The sequence below is a fragment of the Macrosteles quadrilineatus genome, unplaced genomic scaffold (assembly GCF_028750875.1).
Source record: "Macrosteles quadrilineatus isolate MER2022 unplaced genomic scaffold, UCM_ALF_1.0 Scaffold_142__1_contigs__length_272657, whole genome shotgun sequence".
In the NCBI taxonomy this organism is placed as follows: domain Eukaryota; kingdom Metazoa; phylum Arthropoda; class Insecta; order Hemiptera; family Cicadellidae; genus Macrosteles; species Macrosteles quadrilineatus.
The window spans coordinates 63,719-87,640 of record NW_026542735.1 but is presented as its reverse complement, the minus strand read 5'-3'; the positions used below and the strand labels follow the sequence as shown (position 1 = coordinate 87,640).

The 23,922-nt window shown below is 35.4% G+C and overlaps 1 protein-coding gene across 1 annotated transcript; it reads left to right on the top strand.

Annotated features, from left to right (window-relative positions):
- The first annotated feature begins 19,266 nt into the window (after positions 1–19,266).
- Positions 19,267–22,696, top strand: LOC128982157 (sarcoplasmic reticulum histidine-rich calcium-binding protein-like). The gene is made up of 3 exons (XM_054401214.1): positions 19,267–20,951; positions 20,996–21,989; positions 22,140–22,696. The coding sequence occupies exons 1-3, from the start codon at positions 19,815–19,817 to the stop codon at positions 22,694–22,696; spliced, it is 2,688 nt and encodes an 895-aa protein (XP_054257189.1). The 5' UTR covers positions 19,267–19,814.
- The last annotated feature ends 1,226 nt before the right edge of the window (positions 22,697–23,922 follow it).

Below are 23,922 nucleotides of genomic sequence, written 5' to 3'. Positions count from 1 at the left end.
AATTAACCAGATGTTGTAAATTATTGTTTGTCTATGATTGATTTTATCATTTAAAAGTAAGTAAACGCTTTGAGTTTTTTTTATTTGTTTTATTGTTTGAAAATGTTTTTTTATGTAATTAGTAAGTTAATAGTTTTTGATAGGTACATTTATTGGAATTTAATCTTATTTTACTCTTTTTTTCATGTCAGATTTCAAAAAGCACCTAAACATACATCAACCCCGGACGAAGGACGGGTCCTCTGCTAGTTTTCAATAGTTTAGAAAACAAACTTAGACTTTTACATTGTGTTAATACTTCAGGAATAACATTAAACATTTTTGGACCTAAGAACTTGTAACAATTTGTAAAGAATACTGAATTAGGTTTGGGTACTACTACCTTTTGCTTACCTCTTAATTTGTCCTTGAACAAGCTATGTATTATAGGTTCAGTACCCCTTATAACATAGAAAATTCCTAACACCTTAAAAACAAACATATATTTAAGAGGAAGGATTTTTAAATTAACAAATAATGGACGAGATGGTTCCATCTTGCCCTTACTTTTAATCACTCTGACAAAATGTTTTTGCAGTTTGAACACAGATTTAAAGTTGGTTTCATACGCCCCTCCCCAGCAGAACAAACCATAGTCAATTCTGCTATGTACCAGAGAGAAATATAGCATTCTTAAAACATTTTCTGGACATAAATTTCTCAAAGAAAATAAAAATATCTTAAATAGCTATTTAATTTATTCTTTAACTGCTCTATGTGACATTTCCAATTTAATTCTTGATCCAAGATTAAACCCAAATATTTGATCTTTTTTGTTTGTTCTACCTTGGCACACACATAACACTGTGAATTATTACAAAGACAATCAACACATTTGTAACAAATAGAACTTAAAAATCTCTTTTCAAATTGTAAACTAAAATTTATAAATTTTGTTTTTTCAGGGCTTAACAGCATTTGGTTTTTAGTAAACCACCATTTTAGGGCATTCAAATCCGAATTTATTGCTTCTTCTACATCGCTCCAATTGTCCTTTAAGTAACACAATGCAGTGTCGTCAGCGAAGGATGTTAGTTTACCTTTCAAATTAGCATTACAAAGATCATTGATATAAATTAAAAATAATATTGGACCCAATACAGAGCCCTGGGGTACACCATATTCAATATAACATTTTTTCACTTAAAGTGTATTATTAATTTTAACAAACTGTGTTCGCTGTGTTAAATAACTTTCGAACCACGAATAGGCTACCCCTCTTTACCACAATTAAACAGTTTTTCCAAAAGAATTTTGTGATTAACTGTGTCAAAAGCCTTTTTGATGTCAAGAAACATCCCAGTGACTTTTTGGCCTGCATTTATCCCATTGTAAACACAATCCATAAAACTCTTTAACGCTGATTCTGTATTCAAACCTTCCCTGAAACCAAATTGATTCTGGCTAAAAAATTTTGTCATATCAAAAAATTTTATGATTTTTTTCTTTATTAGGCTACCTTTTCAAAAATATTGGATCTAAAAGGACACAACTTTTGTGTTGGAGAACAATACAGCCAAACAGAACTCACATGTCAACATAAACATAAATTTAACAACAAAGGGAACATTAACAGACCAGGTGTAAATTAAAATAGTCATATGTTACATATGTTGGCTGATGTAATATATAATTTTAACAAAACGAATATTTACTGAATAAAATACCAAAATATCACTGAATTAAACAAATTTCGGGACGAAAAACAACTTGCTCTGTGATGATTCCATGCTCTGACTACTTAGAAATTACTAGATTTTTTAAAATAAATATTGGTAATCTATATATATATACTTATTTAATACGCAAGCAGGATTTTTGTGACAATTACTCCTCCGAAACTACTGAACCGATTGACATGTTTTTGGTGTAATTGGAAAAAGCGTAACGTGAAGTTGTGCAGGAAACTTTATTTTTAGGGAAATAATTAAAGAGTGAAGCCCTGGGGCCCTTTAAAAGTTTCGTACTTCTCCATAAAATTAACATGGGAAACAAAAATTGTTATGAAACTACAGCTGTTGTCAGAAATGAAAAGTGAGAAGAAGAACATATGTCAATTATTGTAAACAGTCAAAAAGTTTACTAATTTTAAAAGTTTGCAACAAACATTTACTGACTTGGTTGAAATGTTACGAGTTTATACCATAACACTTGGTCGAGTTTATAGATTAGTTTACTATTTTTATTTGGGTTGGCGTAAATATTCCAATGGAAAAAAGCGAGAGAGCCTGGACATTTGTGATATACTAAAAAGAAAACTGAATTAACACTGTGCTGGATTACTTAGTAATCATAGAAAGAGCCGATTTGCAAACTATGGATACATAGGGAAGTCATAGAACACCACCAAGGAGAAGAAATATAAATGTTTTATTTTAGAATTTACAATCATTATTATGGACCACCTAATGCGGCTATGATTAAGGCTATTTGTAGAAAACACTAAAAAACAAGATCAGCTTTTGAAAAATAATTAGAAATTTACAAAGAAATAATTGTGATTATATCGATCTGTTATGTACCTATATCATGAGTATTTCCAAAATCTTTGAGTGGGATCTTTTTAAGTCATCATAAATTATGACTGTTATTTGTTGTAAAATAACGCATGTAATACTTAGCAATTGCTCGAATTCGAGCAAAATGGATACTAGTTCTTATAAACTTGACGAAACTATAGTTGATACAAGTCAAAAATTGGTATGGCAACGCTAACTTAACGTATGTAAATAAGTTAAACAATTAAAAGCTAAACAAAGTTGCCAAGGTTTCTTATTGTCAAATTGCTAAGCAACTTTCTAGATCGACTTCCACTCGCTGAGTAAGAACACGAACTCAGAAAAACATTATTTTTTCTCTCCCCCGTGATGTGAAGTTATATTTTTTTGGCAGGATTTACGTTCACTAAATAACTTTAAAACAAACTTTAAATCAATGCCTAACAATTCTTACACCAAGCTTTGGCTTTTGATGGTGCTGCTCTAGCAATACGAATGACCAATGTTCATGACACTAGCCAAAATCATTGGAATTTCCTATTCCGGTCACCAATATAACTAAAGCTGGAGTATTACTTGATGTGATGTGCTTCTTGTCAATTCAAATTATCTTTGAATAATTAAAGTTTTTGTGTGGTCAGATGGTAAACCGAACACAACTAATTTTTGTTTGCGATTAATCAAAGTTTTAGAAGTTGATTGACTGTAATCTTAAACTCTGCTTCAAGTTATAAAATCAAATATTCGAAGGATTCCATGCGATTGACGATCAAAATCGTATTTATTCTGTTTCAGATTATAAATTCGAGTAATTAATATTTCTTGGGTTTACCATCAGCTCTGTTTTACTTTGGGTTGAATTTGAAGATGGTCCATCAACCTACATGCATGAAGCTATTTACAGTAGCCTTCTGAATATGATGGAATCGACATAGGAATCAGCCTTTTACCAAGGCTTAAAGAAGACATAGTCCTAAAACAGCCTAAGTAGGTTTTCAGTCCATTGAAACTTCACGACACTATACTGCATATAGGAATCTAGAAAAGTGCACTAGAGAAAACTTATAGTTTCAGCAAAATTATGAACTGATGACAAGCCTTACTCTAAATCTAACTCGTGATGTCATTCATCCATTCATCAAGAAATTCTATAATCAAAAATTACAGAAGAAAAATAGAAAAATAAGAGTAAATAAATATAGAACAGATATGTACATAAAGAACAATTTTTATTTTATACTCTTAAGTGTTTCTTTAAAAAATTATCGATGTAATACTATGTCTATTCTTTAATATATGTATATATTACTGTATGCTATTTTCTTTATTGATAGAAAATCTTATATACTTAATTATAAGTTAACTCTGTGACATCCCTTTTTTAGTCGTCCTACTTAAACAATTTTTGAAATTTAGGTGTCATTTTAAAGTTTATGATCCTTTGGAGTGACGAATAGTAATCGGCAATTTCTTTTAGGGCTTCTTCCCCTTGCTTTTTATACAGTTCTCTTTCAAATATTTAGTGATGCTGTTTTTTTTTCGGTTCGAATGTGACTCGTACTTTAACAGCTGATTCTTCTTGAATGTTTACCTTAGTCAGATTTTAAACAATAAACGAAATATTTTATGAAAATGTATCTAGATTATTATTTTGCTTTGTTCACTAAAAAATGCATTAATAAACATAATATTGAAAAGGTAAAAGCACATTGCATTGAGCTTGATTTCTCTCGGAAGTTTTGAAACCCTGTCAAATGCGCAATATGCACTCGGGTACTCTCATTTAGTTCTATTCTACTTCGAATATTTTCGAGTTATATAAGTCTTTTTAGGATGATTTGGTAACCTAATTTGAATAATATTCTACTTTTGGGTACTTTGGTATTATACCAACCAAACCGATAAAACGACTTCTAAATGAGATTTTAATTAGTTTAAATAACAATCTTCTTTACCTTACCTAACCTAACCACCCTTAGGTTAAGTTAGGTTAATTTATAATTACTTTACCTTTTACTTTAATACTTTTCAATGAAATGGCGACCTTACAAAGTAGGTATTTTAAGCCAAGTATGAATGGAGATGAGTGAGTAGGATGAGTGACGCGATCTTGTAGTCTTGTTAGTGACTAAGGCCAACTTCTTCCTTAGACACAGTTGTTAATTAATAGCCCATACAGTTAATGGTAGTTAAGGGACCTACAGTTTATAGTGGAATCCGAACCACATTTTTGCCTAGGTATGTACGAATTGGTCTAATTTTCAGGATAGTACTGTGGATAGTCGTAGTACTCACTCGAGCGGACGTTAATCCACACCAGGGAGTATCGCATCTACAGTGCATGCCTTAATTGCCTATAAATATCCACGATTCGTAATCTCCTAGTAGCTGGATTACAGGATGACTCCACCCGTCTCAGTTATATTATTGAGCGGAGCGAAGCGAAGCGAGCGAAGCTCTTATACTACACTTCTGCTTTTGTTTTACAAATACTCCTCCTGAACGACTGAAGCGATCTGCACCAAATTTAGCACAATCATAGTAACCGACCATGGGAAGGTATAAATCTGAAATGGTACAAATTGGACCAAAGGACTTTTCTGATCGTGGATTCAAAGTTTTGGAAATTTAACATGGGCCTTATGGGTTAATTGGTTGCCATGACATTATTTGCGAGAAAACAATAAAAAGGTAAACAAGAGTTGCAACATATGTTAGTCAACGAATCTTCTAAATAGCACATTACAAATACCGTACAGAGAAAAAGGGAAGAACAATCGGATTAATTAATGCCATTGAGTATAATTTACTACAAAATGAAAAACCAATAATTATGGTCGCCGGAATAAGGCTGATGTACCATTGGTTTTAAATAATCCAAATAGTCATTCCAGTTATGTGAACCAAATCTGTACTAGGCCTACACATACGAATGAGTTTGGATACTGACTTCCCATTGACGTGAATCAGGCGTACCATTGACTTTGGATCCTGCAAGTAGACAATTCATTTACGTGAACCAATAAATGTACCATTGAGTTTGGATACTGAAAGCAAAAAAGAGTTGAAAGTTGAACAATGATTTGGTTTGATTTGAGTAAACAATTCGATTCCGTGAACCCGACGTATCATTGACTTTAGATACTGCAAATAAGCACTCCATTTATATGAATCAAATGAACCATTGCTTTGTTCCTGCAAGTAGACAATTCATTTACGTGAACCAGACTTATAATTGACTTAGAATACTGCAAATAGACATTCCATTTAAGTGAACCACATATAACATTGACATTGGATACTGCAAGTATTTAACCTCATCTACGAGGAACAGATGTAGCATTGACTTTAGAACAGTATTGGATTAATATGCTAGCTACGCTCAATATTGCAAGCAGACAACTGCGTTGTACACCTAGTTATTAGGTATGGTCAGTATAATACCAAAATACCTACTTCCGATGTGACATCCGTACAATCAAAGTTCCTCAGATAACCGGGCATCAACACGTCCCACTTCAGATAAAAATAATCTTTTTTCTTTTGACGAGAGTGAAAACTCAGATAAGAACAGAGTAATCAAAACGTTGAGGTGGTCATGACTCACTTCAGATAAGACTCGACTTTTTTCTGCTAACAATCACCGTATCAAATTTTCACAATTTTTACATAAAAATTCTAATCAAACGCGTGCAAGAACAAAGCTAAGATAAGAACATTATGATTGCGGAAAACAAACTTGCATATTTACCTACTATTTGTCGCTATCAATTGTCCTTGAGCGAGATAACTGGACAACCTGCCCGGGATTACCATTGTGTTCGATTGTTTATAAGATGCGACGAGATTGCAGCATTCTCGTCTTTTTCACAGATTTTACCAAGGGCGGTCCGTGATCGTCAGCCAAACATTTCCTCAGTGTGCTGCCGAATATCGGAGCAACTGCCCGGATATGGAGCCGATATGGATATTTTTACTCATTTTCAACGTAAGTAGAAAAACATTTGTGAAACCTAACATATACAGAGATATAGTGGATGTTTATAGCTTTATTGAAGGGTGTACAACAGTAATTGTTTGTTTTACAAACAACGTGGACAACAATGAAACAACAGCAGGTTTGTTTGGATATCTGAGAGGTTGTTTAGAAAGCAGCGCTATTAAGGCCTTGTTAAAGTGATACGTGATACGCTAAGGCGCGTCAAACGTGGCGCTATGAAATTAATTGATTTTTAATTTGATTGATGTATTTGGGTTTACGCTTAATGTATTTGCCGTATTTTCTTATTCTGTAATTAATGAACTAATGGGATTAACGATATGGCTTCTAATTAAAATATTGATTTTTTCAAATGTATCATGATATGAAGAAGACTTCAAGAAATTTGGGTGGGGACACCAGTGATTGAAAGTTTAAGCTTGAGTTTCCACTTCTATCAGTAATTAGAGGATATGGTATTGAACTACAGTGTAAAGAATAGTTTAAACGTCTTGTCTCTCCTGTACTTCTTAGATAAAACTTAACGTAATGGTATTATGTTTGAACAGAGTGATGTAAAATACAATTTATCGCACAAATATTACCAGTGAATAAACCCAATTATATAACATTAAAATTGTATCAACTAATCTGATTTTTCAACAAATAAGTTCAATATTCTCAAGTTGAAGCTGGGACACCATGTACATAAAGCAACGTTTACAGTATTATTGACATGTATTCGAACGACCATTGAGGACGACTTTTCATCTAGTAAATTACCACTAATCCGCAGCCAAATTCAGGCTATAGTGTCTCCACTCGATTTCTGATTAGGTTAAATATTGTTTCCTAACAAGCACTTAATCCATCAGAAAACAACGTTTCCAAAACAAATATCATTAATTAATATATAGATAGCGCCGGAAACAATCATTCACTGGTTGCCCAAATTTGTGATCCAGCGAATGACCGACTGAAACTGTTTAGCAAATGTTGGTCAGGACTTTGTCTTAAAATTAGTACAGGCTTGTACCTTATCATGTTTGCTGTGAACATATTGAACCCTAAGCCCGAGTATACCGGCAACCTCCGTATATACAGGGTGTCCATAAAAAACGTTTCAGGACTTTGGGAAATGAATCCCCATACTAAAAGGAAGAAAAAAGTTTATGGGAAGGTATGTCCGAAAATGCATATTAACCCAGATATCCGCCATTTTGTTTTTTATACAAAAATATTTTTATCTGTGAAGTTTTTTATTCGACGATTATGAAATTTGGTATACATGTTAATATACACAAGACCTATAATAGAAAAAATAATAAAGTTGTTCCGATTGTAAATTTCAAAATGGCGGCCGTTTGAGTTTTTCTAACTTAAATAACTCAAAAACGGCTAATTCTATGAAAAAATGTCAAGAATACTTTTTTTAGCATTTTTAATTTTCTATCAAACGATACCAAGATCAAAAAGATCAGACAAAATATAACTGAAATATAACGTTTTTTGTGTAAAAATAAGGCAAAGTTAGTAGAGGAACCCTTAATTTTTGCCTTATTTTTACACAAAAAACTTTATATTTCAGTTATCTTTTGTCTGATCTTTTTGATCTTGGTATCGTTTGATAGGAAATTAAAAATGCTAAAACAAAGTATTCTTGACATTTTTTCATAGAATTAGCTGTTTTTGAGTTATTTAAGTTAGAAAAACTCAAACGGCCGCCATTTTGAAATTTACAATCGGAACAACTTTATTATTTTTTCTATTATAGGTCTTGTGTATATTAACATGTATACCAAATTTCATAATCGTCGAATAAAAAACTTCACAGATAACAATATTTTTGTATAAAAACAAAATGGCGGATATCTGGGTTAATATGCATTTTCGGACATACCTTCCCATAAACTTTTTTCTTCCTTTTAGTATGGGGATTCATTTCCCAAAGTCCTGAAACGTTTTTTATGGACACCCTGTATATCGGTATACATACAATATATCGGACATCAATATTTCGTCATTTGTTTGCTTTTAAAAGTTTGCTCCATTTTTTATTAGTTTTTTTATTGAAGCGAATTTCCCTATAGGAAAGTAGTTATTACCGTAGGTGTCATGGTAAGACTTGAACCCGGGACCGATTCGCTTTTTCATTTTAATGTCCCGAGGATTTTGATTATATTTATTTGTTTATTTTTTATTTATTTATTGATTTATTTTTTATTTATTTATTTATTTATTTTGTATTTATTTATTTTTATTTGTTTATTTATTTATTTTTTATTTATTTATTTTTATTTATTTATTTATTCTAACGAAAAGATCACCAATTTACAATGTGGATTCAAGAAGCCTATGTGGTAACAACATACATTTTAACAGAAAACTTAACAACTAACTTAAATCTATGGCAGGAGCAGAGCAACATTGGTGACAGGAAATATAAACTTGACTAGGAAAGCAATAATTTAAATTTTAAATTTTGTTTAAAGGTGTAAGGCGGGATAAACTTGAATGAGTTTGTGAACCAGCATGATCGGACCATGGGAACGTGGTTTTACGGGGGGAGGGGGGGTTATGGGGTAAAAATGGGTTTTCTAATTTTACCGTCAAAAAACAAAATTTTCCAATTTCTCTAGACAATTTTAAAGAGCTTAAAAGACAAATAAATTAGTATATTGAAGTATTTTTGAGTTGTTATTAGTTACGGAGAATATTCAAAAAATTGTAAATTTAAAATTCCCATGTTTTTCATATGGAGAATATTGTAAGGTGTTGTAGTTTGCTTGTTTATGGATATATTTTGATCAAACTTGGCAAATTTATTTATTCAATACTAAGCTATTAATATTTTAATAAAAACACACTTGATTAGCCTTCCTGTAGCAGCAAACCTAAGTACTTGCCTAACCTAATGTTATTTAAATACATTTGATTAAAAATCCAATAATGAATATGGAAATTCGCTTAGTCTGCAGGTTTGCTGCGGAGAGGGTATTTATTATACAGGCTACTTAGTATTAATGCAAAAGGTTATTCCCTGGTTATCTCATAGTTTGCCTACTTAAATGTGCATCGTGACCTGAGGAATACCAAAAGGTGTCTTATTGTTCTGAGTGAAATATAATAAATTGTAATGCTTCATAGTCAGGAGAATATTTCTGTAATCTCCTGGGTGGAAATAAAGAGATTTTTCCATTTATATCCAACAATACCAAGCAAGGACAATAAATAGGCAGCAACTGTGGCAATGTTTGTAAAAGTAAAGTAATATAGAAATTGACTTTCACAATATTCTCTACTACGGATTAGAAGTACTAGTAAAATAAAAAAGTGAAAGTCAAGAGAATCAACCAAATATTAAGCCCAAATCGTAAAATGTCGAGTAAAAGTGGGTCAGTCATATTCTCGACCATACTTAAAGTGAAAAATGTGGTATCGAAGTAATGACTCACTTATTCTTTATTGTTTCGAAATATACAAGTTGATTCTCAGTATACAGTAGACGATTAAATTACGATGAAGTTATTAGTTTGATTATGGCACACAGTTTAATGCCAAATACAGTAACAGTACACAAGAGATTTTCATTAACATTCCCTAAGCAGTAAGACTGAGATTTGCCTGTATAATTTACATCGTTAGTGAGTGTAGCCATATACAAAATAGACTGCCAAAGGAAGGTTCTGGCGCCCACCGCTAGGAGTGCCGTGTAGTTACGGCGTACACCTACAAGTGAGGAGCGCAGGAACCGTATGCTACCAGCAGACGCTGCGCCGTAACTACACACACAGCACCCCTAGCGGTGGGCGCCGAAACGTGCTAACCGCAGCACTGCTGACGGTCTATATTTTATTCTAAATGTCTATGGTGTTGTAAAGCAGGCCCGCTTTTATAAACGGGCAAACCGGGGCGCCCCCTAACTACTACCCGTCCGTACTAGGAAAAAAGGGTGCTGGTCTTGGGTTTGCCCAAGGATCCACTGACCCTAAAACGTGGCCCTGGTTTAAAGTGGATGTGGATTTAAACCCCCACTTTATTCCCTTGGCTATTCTTCCCTATTAAGGACATGGGCCAACTTGTGTGTCTAACAAATTCAAACTCGTCAATTTGTTTAATTATAAGCCAATCATCGGTCTCAGGTAAGAGACACGACTCTCGGCTTTGTAAAGAATACGTGATTTTTAACGTATATATTTAACGTGAACAGGTGCGGCCATGTGGGGTGGTCTTATACTAGGCGCCACGCAAAAGTCACTGCGAGAATCAACGGATAGAAAGGTTTATTTTATAGTTGCCACAACTTTAAAATCTAAATGTGCGTTTTTATTTAAATGTATAGCCTTATTGTCTACCTTTCTACTTCAAGCGAATTTTGTTTATAATCTTTTAATAAGTCTAAACTATTAAAAAATGAATAAACAACGTAGGATTAAATAGTTCGATTTCAGTGACACCTAGCGGTGACTAGGCGAACGTTTACAGACCTGGAAGCTACGGTAGACACCTAGCGCTGTTTTGCGTAACTAACTTCTCAGTGGTTTACCAAAATGTAATCTATATTTATAAAAGAGGAAGTTTGTGTATATATATATATATATATATATATATATATATATATATATATATATATATATATATATATATATATATATACACTAGCAGAGCACCCGTCCTTCGTACGGGATTGGCATATAAGTGTAAAATACTCAAGCTTTGCGTTTGCAATGGGGGAGGACACAGTTTGATAAAATTTGCTTCTTTAAATGTTCGGAATACTATAGTATTAGACATCTACCATAGCCATAATGTTCTACCACTTCACCCAAACAATAGAAAAAATAAATTAAAGATTCACAAAAAATCACAAATTATTCGTGATATTAAAAACATAAACACAATCCGTCCAGTAATTAATGCGTGATTGAATTTCAAACAAACTAACAAACAAACAGACACACAAACTTTCACATTTATAATATTAGTAAGATATATATTTGAACGTTATGGACTCCGAAACCGCTCGACAGATTGTAATGAAACTTTCAGGCATTATTAAGGATTATTCAAGGATGATTTGTGTGAAGTTTGGTCACAGAAAACGTACTATTATAGTAGTACGTTTTCTGTGGTTTGGTGCAGATCCGTCAAAAGGGCTCCAGCCCAGTGGCTCTGGAGTTTCCCATGTTAACCTTATGAGTACTTTTATTTAAATGGAATTAAAGAATCTAAATAGCTGTCTTATCTTAAAAATTTAATTCTGCGATGATCAATATCATTAAAAGGTTAAAAAATGTAGGGTGCCAACAGGGTGCAGCACTATTAATTGTCTAAATTTGTGACAACAGTTGTTAATTTCAACCAAGCAGCTGTGATACAAAATTAGAACTGTCAAAGTAAGACTGTTTACAGTTATGGTTATGTCTTTAATTTAATAAATAATTTTTGATAGTGTGAGACTAAGAACTTTTAATTTTTAAGTGCGTAATTCATTAACTTATTGACTTATATTTGCAGTTGTGTTCTTTCCTTTATTAATCTTCCAAGTTTAACAATCTGGATAGTATTTTATTTTTTTGACAAAATTAGTTTTAATCGAGACCTAGACGTGTACATTTACAACAGCAACCCTTTGAATACCATTTAATAAAACATTAAAATTCACTACATACAAAAAGTATGATGATATGTAGCTTTTGTTCACTACTTCTCTTTAACCAATAAAGGTACCAAAAACATTAAATGCAAAAATTGTAGCTAATTTAAATGGCTACAATGTAATGTGGTTTGTAATGAAACCCATGTTGTAATTTGAAATTGTTGAGATAACAGCTTTTGAAACTACAAAATGTTTGAAAATGCGTAACATACAGTAAGTAAAAAGTTGGTACTGCGTCTTTTAAAAGCCCATTTAGCAATTAAAGTGATATCAAAATTTGAACCCTCCACAAAATTCCACCTCTTTGCAGTGAAAAGTAGTTAAGGGGAGTCGCTACTGAAACTAGTGATTTTTAATCAAATCCTTTTTAAAATTATTATATATACTTTTTTAAGTTCATTTAGTCTTAGAAAAAGATTTACTGCTGTTAAAGTAAAAAAAAAATTACATACTTTTTGGAGTTTTTTAAGTTTTTTGGCGGGAAAAAATGGGGTTTTTAAATCTCTTATAACTATTTAACTACTGAACCAATTTTATTGTTCGATATCTTATTTTAAAGAGCAAAGAAAGCACATACTTTCTGTGCATAATCATGTTATTTTCTCAATTAGTTTATAAGTTATGGCTTCAAAAATAAGTTTTAGAAAAATTTATAGGTTATAAATTTTTATAAATTTTTTTTCATGTACTTTTATTTACCCAATTACAATATCCATGCACAGAATGTTGATTTATAGTATAAACAATGTGTGGTAAAAATTTCATTCATATAGCTGTAATAGTTAAAAAGTTATAAGAACTTATATATATAAAAAAAAAAAAATTTTAAAGTCGCGGAAAACAGCGGTTGAAGTTTATACTAGGCCTAGTTGATGCCCCAAAAGAGGTGTGCACGCTTCACTTCAAATATTTTTTCACAGTGATAAAAATATATATTATACCAAATTATATGTTTTTCTGAAACCTTACAATCCATAGAACAAGATAAAACAATAATAAAAAAAATCAAGTTTTTTACAAAATTGGTAGTTTTTCAGTCCTTAAAATGTCTATTTTTTGTACGTTTTTGAACACCCTGTAAATAGGGATGGAAATAATTTAAAACCTTTTCCATTAAAATACTCAGGACTCAAAATACCTTTAGATTTAAACACAACCCCCTTTAAATTCAAAAATTTCCTAAAAACCAACCCCACCCCCCAAAAATCTGCCATTTAGTGTGCTTTTTTGGATTAAAAAATAATTTTGCTGAATTCCTTGGGGTCAAAATAAGGCGTTGCAGTTGCAATTAGGTTTCCATTTGCTTTCGTATTGGAGCTATAGAAGCCGGCCGGGTGGTCTGGGACACCCTGCGTATGCATACGAGTATGTTACGCTCAAACTCCGAATTCTGACAATGTCCGAAATTGTTACCCGTTTCGCGATGTGGACGAATGGCCTGTATAAACTACCGCAAAAAATCTACATGAAATCCACAATCAATAGGTAAAATAACATAAAATTTACCTAATAGGAAATAGTATAGTACGTTACTAGCCCGGTAAGTGGTGTTTTACCGTGCGAGTGACGTACGATACTTTACATCATACTAGACAGAAAAATTAGTACATTTTAAACTCATTATACAATTTATTTAGGTCATAGCATAAATTAAAATATTTTAATGTTTCAGAAAATAAAATAGGCCGTTATTATTAGCTGTTTATTTCATCAGCTGACTAAGTGCACGGTAAAAAGCTTTTTCGTTACATGTTTATCACCTGCGAAAATTCATCATTACATTGTGTACTACGGCAAGAGAATGTTTAGTATGCGAAAGTAATGTTTAATATATTTGTTGGATTTTGCCAACGTAAACAAATAGTTATTTGTGTAACTAGTGGGCAAAGTGGCACTTAGCTGCACACGAGCAGAGAAAACATACTACTATATAGTATGTTTTCTGTGACACGAGAGCAGAATGATCTCGAGTGCAGCAAAGGCCTTTTGCACTCGTGTTACACATTATATTTTTCCTACAGTCACTATAAAGCATGTAAATAATTAGTCTTTCAAACACTATACAACACGTTTTTAGGTTCAGCTGGCAACACAAATAGGTGCCCTAGAGAAAGTAGTGCCCGGTCCGTATCACTCCGCTATTTTTCCTCGGCAAGCAATGTGCTCCGAGACTTGAGAACATAGTTCAGTATGTTTTTGTAGTTTGAAGTGGTTTCCGTGCCTAAAAAAATGCTTTAACGGTATTTTATTGTTTATTAACATCGTAGGAATGTTTTAAAAACGTTTAAAGGAAAGTCCAGAAAATACAGAAATACCGAAACTATAAACACGAAATGACAGGTTAAATCGTAGTTATAATAGTCAATCAGCTGCTCATAGTATTATTATCTTTAAGTGTTGCCAACCTATTTCCAAGCGTACACGGATTACGTGCATAATAGAACCACGCTGTTTTGTGTTGTTTCGTTGGAATCCTGATGTGCGGCAAAGTATAAACCGTACGACAAAGTATAAACCGTACGGCAAAGTATAAATATGCAGCAATTAGCAGCTTTCTGTACTATAAACAGTACAAGGAAGCAAACTTTGTCGGGTGACTGTAGGTAAAAAAGATTTGATTTTGTTTTGTCAACTGTCCAAAAACAATCAACTCTTCAAACAAGGTCTCAAATATGTAATGACTCAGTAAGATGACTTATAACTCTTGTTATGAAATATACTATTACCGTGCAAAATCATTAATTTACTCTGAAAGAAGTTTAGTATTGCAGATACATTAATCCACTTTCAAACTCCGTACTGCTCACCCTTACTCGTTGAATAAGTTACATAAACACTAATTCCTTCACTTATGTTTTGTCTAATATTGAAACTTATACTTTTAATAGCAAATGAGTTTTTGGAACTTCTTATTTTTTACTTGAAATGTCTGGGATGTGTTGGTGAATTCAGTCAAACCAGGCCTCTCATTTACTACTCTCCTCATACGCATAAAATATCATATTACTAATTGTCTCATCCTCCCGTTTTCAATATTTCTTCTTTGAACATAAGGCATTTTCTGTTCTTCCAACAACATTTTTTAACTGTTTTACCTATAGTGGGGAGGCGAATGGCCAAAATTCCAAAGTTGGCTCACCCCGAAAGGTAACCGGTGAACACTATGCTATATGATATTATATAGTAGTAGAGATGATATTTTGACCGGTGTTCACTCTGTATGAGTGGGACTCTCTTTTCTGGACGCCATTTTCCAAAATGGCGGATGTCACTGTTTGATCTTTGTATAACTCGAGCAAAAATAATCCGATTTTGATGAAATTTGGTATAAAAGTTTAAACTTACATTTATTCAAATGAGTTCGCGAGTCAGCATGATCGGACCATGGGAGTGGGGGTTTATGGGGAGTTTTATGGGGTAAAAATGGGATTTTCTTTTTTTTTTTTGTCCTCAAAGCACGGAATTTTCCAATTTCTCTCTAAACCATTTTAAAGAACTTAAAAAAACAAATAATTTAGTATGTTAAAGTTTTTATGTACCATTATTGGTTACGGAGAAAATTCAAAAAAAAATAATTTAAAATTCCCATGTTATTCTTACGGAGGATATTGTCAACCCTTGTAGTTTGATTGTTTATGGATATATTTTGATCAAACTTGGTAAACTTATTTATTTATACTAAGCTATTAATATTCTACTAACATTCACACTTTATTAGCCTCCCTGTAGCAGCAAACCTAGGTACTCTTTAAACCTAATGCTATTTCAATTCAACTAATTTAAAAACAAATCAGGCAAATGGAAATTCGCTTAGTCTGCAGGTTTGCTGTGATGGGGGTATTTTATTCTTGACATTTCTTCCTAAACCTACTGGTTCAGGAGATTTAAAAAGCAGTTAGTTAAAGTTAGGATTTCCTCGATGATAAATACATTGATCCGTTTTAACTGTCACCCTAATGTATCCCGTTGGGCTGTCGCACTTTTCTATATATACAATTTATCTTCTATTTTAAAAATAATGGACCCCAATACAATCAGACATTAAATTAACTTTTTTTTAATTATTGTCAGTTATTACAACAATATTTCTTTTAACATAAATAATTATATTTCTTCCCATTAAACATGAAAACACTAGTAAAAGGTTCTTTGTGCAGGGTCTAACTCACCTTTTAGTATACATAAAAAAATATATATTCAAGAGTTATACTATTTCCTCCTCATTGTCCTGATTTGAATATATATTCTTACATTTCTCTAGAGAACATTCACACACTTTGAGACATGGTAGCTTGTTTATTGTACACACACACTTAGATCGAGAACAATCTGTAGTACATCCGCACTGAATGAGGTGTTTGTATGTCTCAAAGTGTGTGGATGTTCTCTAGAGAAATGTAAGAATATATATTCAAATCAGGACAATGAGGAGGAAATAGTATAACTCCATTATTTTTAAAAATAGAAGATAAATTGTATATATAGAAAAGTGCGACGGCCCAACGGGATACATTAGGGTGACAGTTAAAACGGATCAATGTATTTATCGTTGAGGAAATCCTAACTTTAACTAACTGCTTTTTAAATCTCCTGAACCAGTAGGTTTAGGAAGAAATGTCAAGAATAAAATACCCCCATCACAGCAAACCTGCAGACTAAGCGAATTTCCATTTGCCTGATTTGTTTTTAAATTAGTTGAATTGAAATAGCATTAGGTTTAAAGAGTACCTAGGTTTGCTGCTACAGGGAGGCTAATAAAGTGTGAATGTTAGTAGAATATTAATAGCTTAGTATAAATAAATAAGTTTACCAAGCTTGATCAAAATATATCCATAAACAAGCAAACTACAAGGGTTGACAATATCCTCCGTAAGAATAACATGGGAATTTTAAATTATTTTTTTTTTTTTTTTTTTCTCCGTAACCTATAATGGTACATAAAAACTTTAACATACTAAATTATTTGTTTTTTTAAGTTCTTTAAAATGGTTTAGAGAGTATTTGGAAAATTCCGTGCTTTGGGGACAAAAAATAAGAAAATCCCATTTTTACCCCATAAAACTCCCCATAAACCCCCACTCCCATGGTCCGATCATGCTGATTCGCGAACTCATTTGAATAGATGTAAGTTTAAACGTTTATACCAAATTTCATCAAAATCGGATCATTTTTGCTCGAGTTATACAAAGATCAAACAGTGACATCCGCCATTTTGGAAAATGGCGTCCAGAAAAGAGAGTCCCACTCATACAGAGTGAACACTGGTCAAAATATCATCTCTACTACTATATAATATCATCTAGCATAGTGTTCACCGGTTACCTTTCGGGGTGAGCCAACTTTGTTATTTTACATATTTTACTATATTTGCCTCCCCACTACTACTGAATATTACAAACATTAATATTTACTCCCAAAAAGCTAATAAGTTACTTTTTATAAACAGCTGTTTTTTGTTTTTAAAATTGTTCTATGCATTTCTTATGTAGAAAACCCGACCTTTGAGAGAGCCCTACGCCCTTAGGAGTAGGAATTTAAAAATTATAAAACCTTATTGCAAAACTACATATTGAGACGAATCTTTTGACACCTTAAACGTTGAAATTGGTCCACTAATAAGGGAGGAGTTGCGTTAACAAAAACGGCTTCACGTATTATATATATAGATTCAAAGATATTTACATTACTAAAAGATATAGTCTGTTTACCTAATCTAACCTAACCTAACCTAACTTAACCTAACCTAACCTAACCCAACCAAACACAACACTATTTAAAACACTACAATATATACACACAATTTATAGTCAGCGTCCTCCTCCTCAGGTACCTGTGGAGACCCGGGCTCTTTCCATGCTTAAGATTAGTGAACCTTTTTGGGGATTAAAATTTCGGGCTCTTTTCATGTGCTCCGGCTACCCTTACTACTTCCTTCACCATTTCCTACATCATGGGCCTGTTTTCCTCCCTTCCTATAGCATATTAGGATTGCATATACCCTAATCTAATCGTCATTAACGGTTCCCACACTCCGTACTGCTTGCCTTTACTACTTCCTTCACCACTTCCTACGTCGTGGACCTGTTTCCCTCCCTTCCCATAGCATTTTTGGATTGTAGATACCTTAATCTAATCGTCGTTAACAGTTCACACACTCCAGACAGCTCGCCTTGACTACTTCCTTCACAACTTCCTACGTCGCGGACCTGTTTCCCTCCCTTCCCATAGCATATTAGGATTGCAGATACCCTAATCTAATCGTCATTAACAGTTAACACACTCCGGACTACTCACCTTTACTACTTCCATTACCCCTTCCTACGTCGCGGACCCGTTACCCTACTCTAATCGTCATTAACAGTTCTCACACTCTGGACTGCTTGCCTTTACTATTTCCATAACCCCTCCCTACGTCGCGGACCCGTTTCCCTCCCTTCCCCCGCAATTTTAGGATTGCAGATACCTTAGTCTAATCGTCATTAAGAGTTCCCACACTCCGGACTACCGTACTTGAATTTACTACTTCCTTCACCGTCATGGACCTGTTTTCCTCCCTTCTCATGGCATTTTAGGATTGTGGTTACCTTAATCTAATCCCCATTAACAGTTCCTACACTCCAGACTGTTTACCTTTACTACTTCCTTCACCACTTCCTACGTCGCGGACTTGTTTCCCTCCCTTCCCATAGCATTTTAGGATTGCATATACCTTACTCTAATTGTTATAAACAGTTACCTCACTCCGGACAGCTCGCCTTGACTACTTCTTTCACAACTTGCAATATACCATTTTAGAATTGCAGATACATAAATGCCACAGACAGTTCCCACACTCTGCACTGATACCCTTACTACTTCCTTTACCATTTCCAAGTCGCGTGTGTTATGTGTGAGGTTGTTCCACCAAAGACATATATTTTAGTAAAAAAGATTAACATAGTGATCTAATTGACAAATGAATTGCTTGGAACGATTGTATCGGACTAATGCAATGAAATGTTAATGACAGTTTTTCGTTTTCAGGGATGCCTTGCGGCCGTCATCAGGCCAGATCAACCCAAGGAGGAGGCTCGCCAGTGTGTCGTGTTCAACGTGCCTCACATCTTATGTGCTCCTGACGTCACCAAAGTCTCAGTGACGCCATACTACGAGTACCTTACACGTCCACACTTCACCAACCTACTGGGTCAAGAACGCTCTTTTCCTCTTCATGAAATATATGGCGCAGGAGTACCATGCAGAGTAGAATGTTGCCGTCCCTCTTCCGAAAGTCACCATCACTCAGAGCATTCGAAACATATCTCGAAAGAGAATTCGAAAGAAGGAATAACACATGTTCAACATGATAAGACGAAAGAGATTTCTCGGAGTGAGAAGCAAATTGGAGAGAAAACGAAACTAAATCAAAATGTCGTTTCGGGAAACGATCAGGTAAAGAAAACCCATGAACATTCTCGGAGTGGTCATGATTCGTACCGAATTCCTCATAAAGAAGAAGGCTACTGTTGTGATCATGGCGACTACTTTTACTCTACTCATGGGAATTGTTCCAATTGGTGTTATGATTATAATTCAGGATATCCCTATGATTCTGGGATAGACCATCGCCATCATCAACACGACCACGACAACATGCAGCATGGACAGCACGACCATCAGCATAGACACCACGATCATTGGCAAAGACAAAAAGGACATCAACATGGACACCATGGTCAAAATGAAAATTACAGTCATGAGCATGAACACAACGTCCATGAGTATAAACATCACGGTCCACATGGACACCACGGCCATGAGCATAAACACCACGGTCCAAATAGACATCACGGTCCAAATAGACACCACGGTCCGAATAGACACCACGGTCCAAATAGACACCACGGTCCAAATAGACACCACGGTCCAAATAGATACCACGGTCAACAGGGAAATCACAGTCATGACTATGAACACAACGACCATGAGTATAAACACCACAGTCATCATGGACACCACGGCCATGAGCATAAACACCACGGTCAAAAGCCTGGTCACCACGAACAACATGGACACCACGGTCAACATGGAAATCACAGTCATGAGCATGAAGACAACGACCATGAGTATAAACACCACGGTCAACATGGACACCAGGGCCATGAGCATAAGCACCACAGTCAACATGGTCACCACGGCCATGAACATAAACACCCCGGACAACAAGGACACAACGGTCATGAGCATAAACACCACGGTCAACATGGACGTCAACATGGACGTCAACATGGACACCACGGTCAACATGGATACCACGGTCAACATGGACACCGCGGTCAACATGGACGTCACGGTCAACATGGATACCACGGTCAACCTGGACACCAAGTTCAACATGAACACCACGGTCAACATGGACACCACGGTCAGCATGGAAATCACGGTCAACATGGACACCACGGTCAACATGGACACTACGGTCAACATGGAAATCACGGTCAACATGGAAATCACGGACAACATGAACACCACGGCCATGAGCATGGACAACATGGTCAACATGGACACCACGGTCAATATGGACACCACGGTCAACATGGACACCACGGTCAACATAGACACCACGGCCATGAGCATGAACACCACGGCCATGAGCATGGACAACATGGTCAACATGGACACCACGGTCAATATGGACAACACGGTCAACATGGACACCGCGGTCAACATGGACACCACGGTCAACATGGACACCACGGTCAAAATGGAAATCATGGCCATGAGCATGAACACCACAGTCATGCGCATGAACAACATGGTCAACCTCGACACCACGGTCAGCATGGAAATCACGGTCAACACGGACACCACGGTCAACAAGGACACCATGGTCAACAAGGACACCATGGTCATGAGCATAAACACCACGGTCAACCTCGACACCACATTCAACATGGAAATCACGGTCAAGATGAACACTACGATGAACAAGGACACCACAGTCAACATGGACACTACGTTCAACATGAATACCACGGCCATGAGCATGAACACCACAGTCATGCGCATAAACAACATGGACACCACGATCACGAATATAGCTGTGAACACAACGATGAGTCCTGTCAACCTACTTCTATTGATACCGATTATGAATATAGCCATCACCAGTTGAAAAAGTCTAATCACAGATCAAATTATCCGAGGTATGTAAATTTGGATTGTGATGACACATCAGATGTGTCAGATTCTATACATCCGACCAAAGATTTTGACATTGATTTTATGGACAAGTACTACAGAAAACAACTGCATCGTTGCAATAAACACCAATCTAAATCACGAGGTTACGGAGAGCACCACAACGGACACCATGGCGAGCCTAGACACCACAACGAACCCCATGACAAGCCTGGACACCACAAAAAACATAATGGCAAGCCTGGACACAACAACGACGAGCACCATGGCAAGCCTGGACACCACTACGGACACCATGGCAAGCCTAGACACCACTACGGACACCACGGCAAGCCTAGACACCACAAAGAACATAATGGCAAGCCTGGACACCATGGCAAGACTGAACACCATGACAGGCCTGAACACCATGGCAAGCCTGAACACCATGGCAAGCCTGAACACCATGGCAAGCCTGAACACCATGGCAAGCCTGAACACCATGGTAAGCCAGAACACCATGGCAAGCCTGAACACCATGGTAAGCCTGAACACCATGGTGGATACGGACACCATGGCAATTCTGGACACCACGGCGGACACCAGCCAGAACACCATGACGGCCACCAGCCTGGACACCCCGACGGACACAAGCCTGGACACCATGGCAAGCCTGAACACCATGGCAAGCCTGAACACCATGGTGGACACGGACACCATGGCAAGCCTGGACACCCCGATGGACACAAGCTTGAACACCATGGCAAGCCTGAACAGCATGGCGGACACGGACACCAAGGCAAGCCTGAACACCATGGCAAGCCTGGACACCACGACGGATACGGACATCATGGCAATCCTGGACACCACGGCGGACACCAAGGCAAGCCTGAACACCATGGCAATCCTGAACACCATGGCAAGCCTGGACACCACGACGGATACGGACATCATGGTAATCCTGGACACCACGGCGGACACCAGCCAGAACACCATGAAGGTCACCAGCCTGGACACCCCGACGGACATAAGCCTGGACACCACGACAATCACCATGTCAAGCCTGGACACCACGACAATCACCATGTCAAGCCTGGACACCACGACAATCACCATGTCAAGCCTGGACACCACGACAATCACCATGTCAAGCCTGGACACCACGACAATCACCATGTCAAGCCTGGACACCACGACAATCACCATGTCAAGCCTGGACACCACGACGAACCCCATGGCCACATCAATCCCCATGTGGACACTGTTCACAATACTGATAGTCATAGCCATGACCATGTTAAAACTACAGACGAAGTCGTCCATCATGAAAACTCAAAAGAGAACGATAAGAAAATTGTTTGAGAAATAAAATAAAACCACGTTGACTATACACATTTGGGGTGTATATTGAACAATAGTCTGTCTTCTCTGGGACTATTTTAATGTCGTTTGATGAATTGAAAATTTACATTATCAAGTTAATTAAATAACCGTAGTTAATGCATCAATGGAATAGGCGTAGCTGTACTGCATAGTTGCTAAAAATAATCATCATGCAAATTTTGATAAAACATTTTTTGTGAGCTGTTGGATATTTAATTTTGACGATTCGTTTTATCTTAAATTTTATCTTTTCCTACCATTAGCCAGCAATACTTATCTAATAAAAAAATATCTAAGATTTTAAATTATTTAGACACAGATAATTAGTTAACGCATGCCTTTTTATTTTCAAAATTATCGTTGGTACAGAGCTATATTGTTACCATGATCTGGTACAGGCTACTTCAAAGTAGAATATCCCATGTGGGATAATTTAGGCCTTTACATTCTGTACATTTAGCCATTTAATCGATGAAGTATTGCCCAATTTGGTTTGGTAGATTGGGCACGCAAAACAATGTTATTAATTAGATACATTGCTTACAACAATATTGGTTTTGATTAAAACTGCTTTGTATTTGATATTCAATGTTACAGGTTAAGTGTAAGAAATGGTCCTAACTTCCCTTACTATATAAATAAACAATTTTGCCTCAATTGCTGTCTATTTCTTTTCCTTTTGAACAAAAACTTTAAGTTTGTCGCGATTTATTTCACAAAGATGCATTTCTCATAATGTTTTAGATTTACATAATTTTTGTTTCGATTCTCATTTTCAAAATTGGAAAACCTGTTATAGCACATCTTCCATCCTATATTATAATACGAGCTATGTCTGTTTGTCTGTCTGTCTGTCTGTAATATACATCTCGAAATCCAGCGGAAGGATTTCAACTTAATTTTGGAATTAGAGACATCTAGCCCTAAAAACATGATTGGTGACAGCCACTACCTCAAGAAAATTCGTATTTCACTACACGACTAATTTGAAAATTTAAAACTTTAACATTGGCCTTATGGGTTACAGAGTAACTAATGTTGGTTGAAAAAAATAACAAGAAAAAAGTAAACAAAAGACTTGTTAAAAATGTGTTTATATCAAGCCATCCACAGTACTAGCAAACTACATAATACAGTAAAGTACAAAGGTAAAAATATCATTTGTCCTATTGAGCAAAGATTACACAGAAGATTGCTTGATACAG

What these genes read in the sequence shown, in the direction of transcription:
- LOC128982157 (XM_054401214.1), top strand. Translation starts at nt 19,815, where the DNA reads ATGGACAGCACGACCATCAGCATAGACACCACGATCATTGGCAAAGAC. An exon ending in CCATGAGCATGAACACCACA is followed by an intron (nt 20,952 to 20,995) that starts GTCATGCGCATG and finishes CACCACGGTCAG; the next exon opens with CATGGAAATCACGGTCAACA. An exon ending in ACACCCCGACGGACACAAGC is followed by an intron (nt 21,990 to 22,139) that starts CTGGACACCATG and finishes ACCAAGGCAAGC; the next exon opens with CTGAACACCATGGCAAGCCT.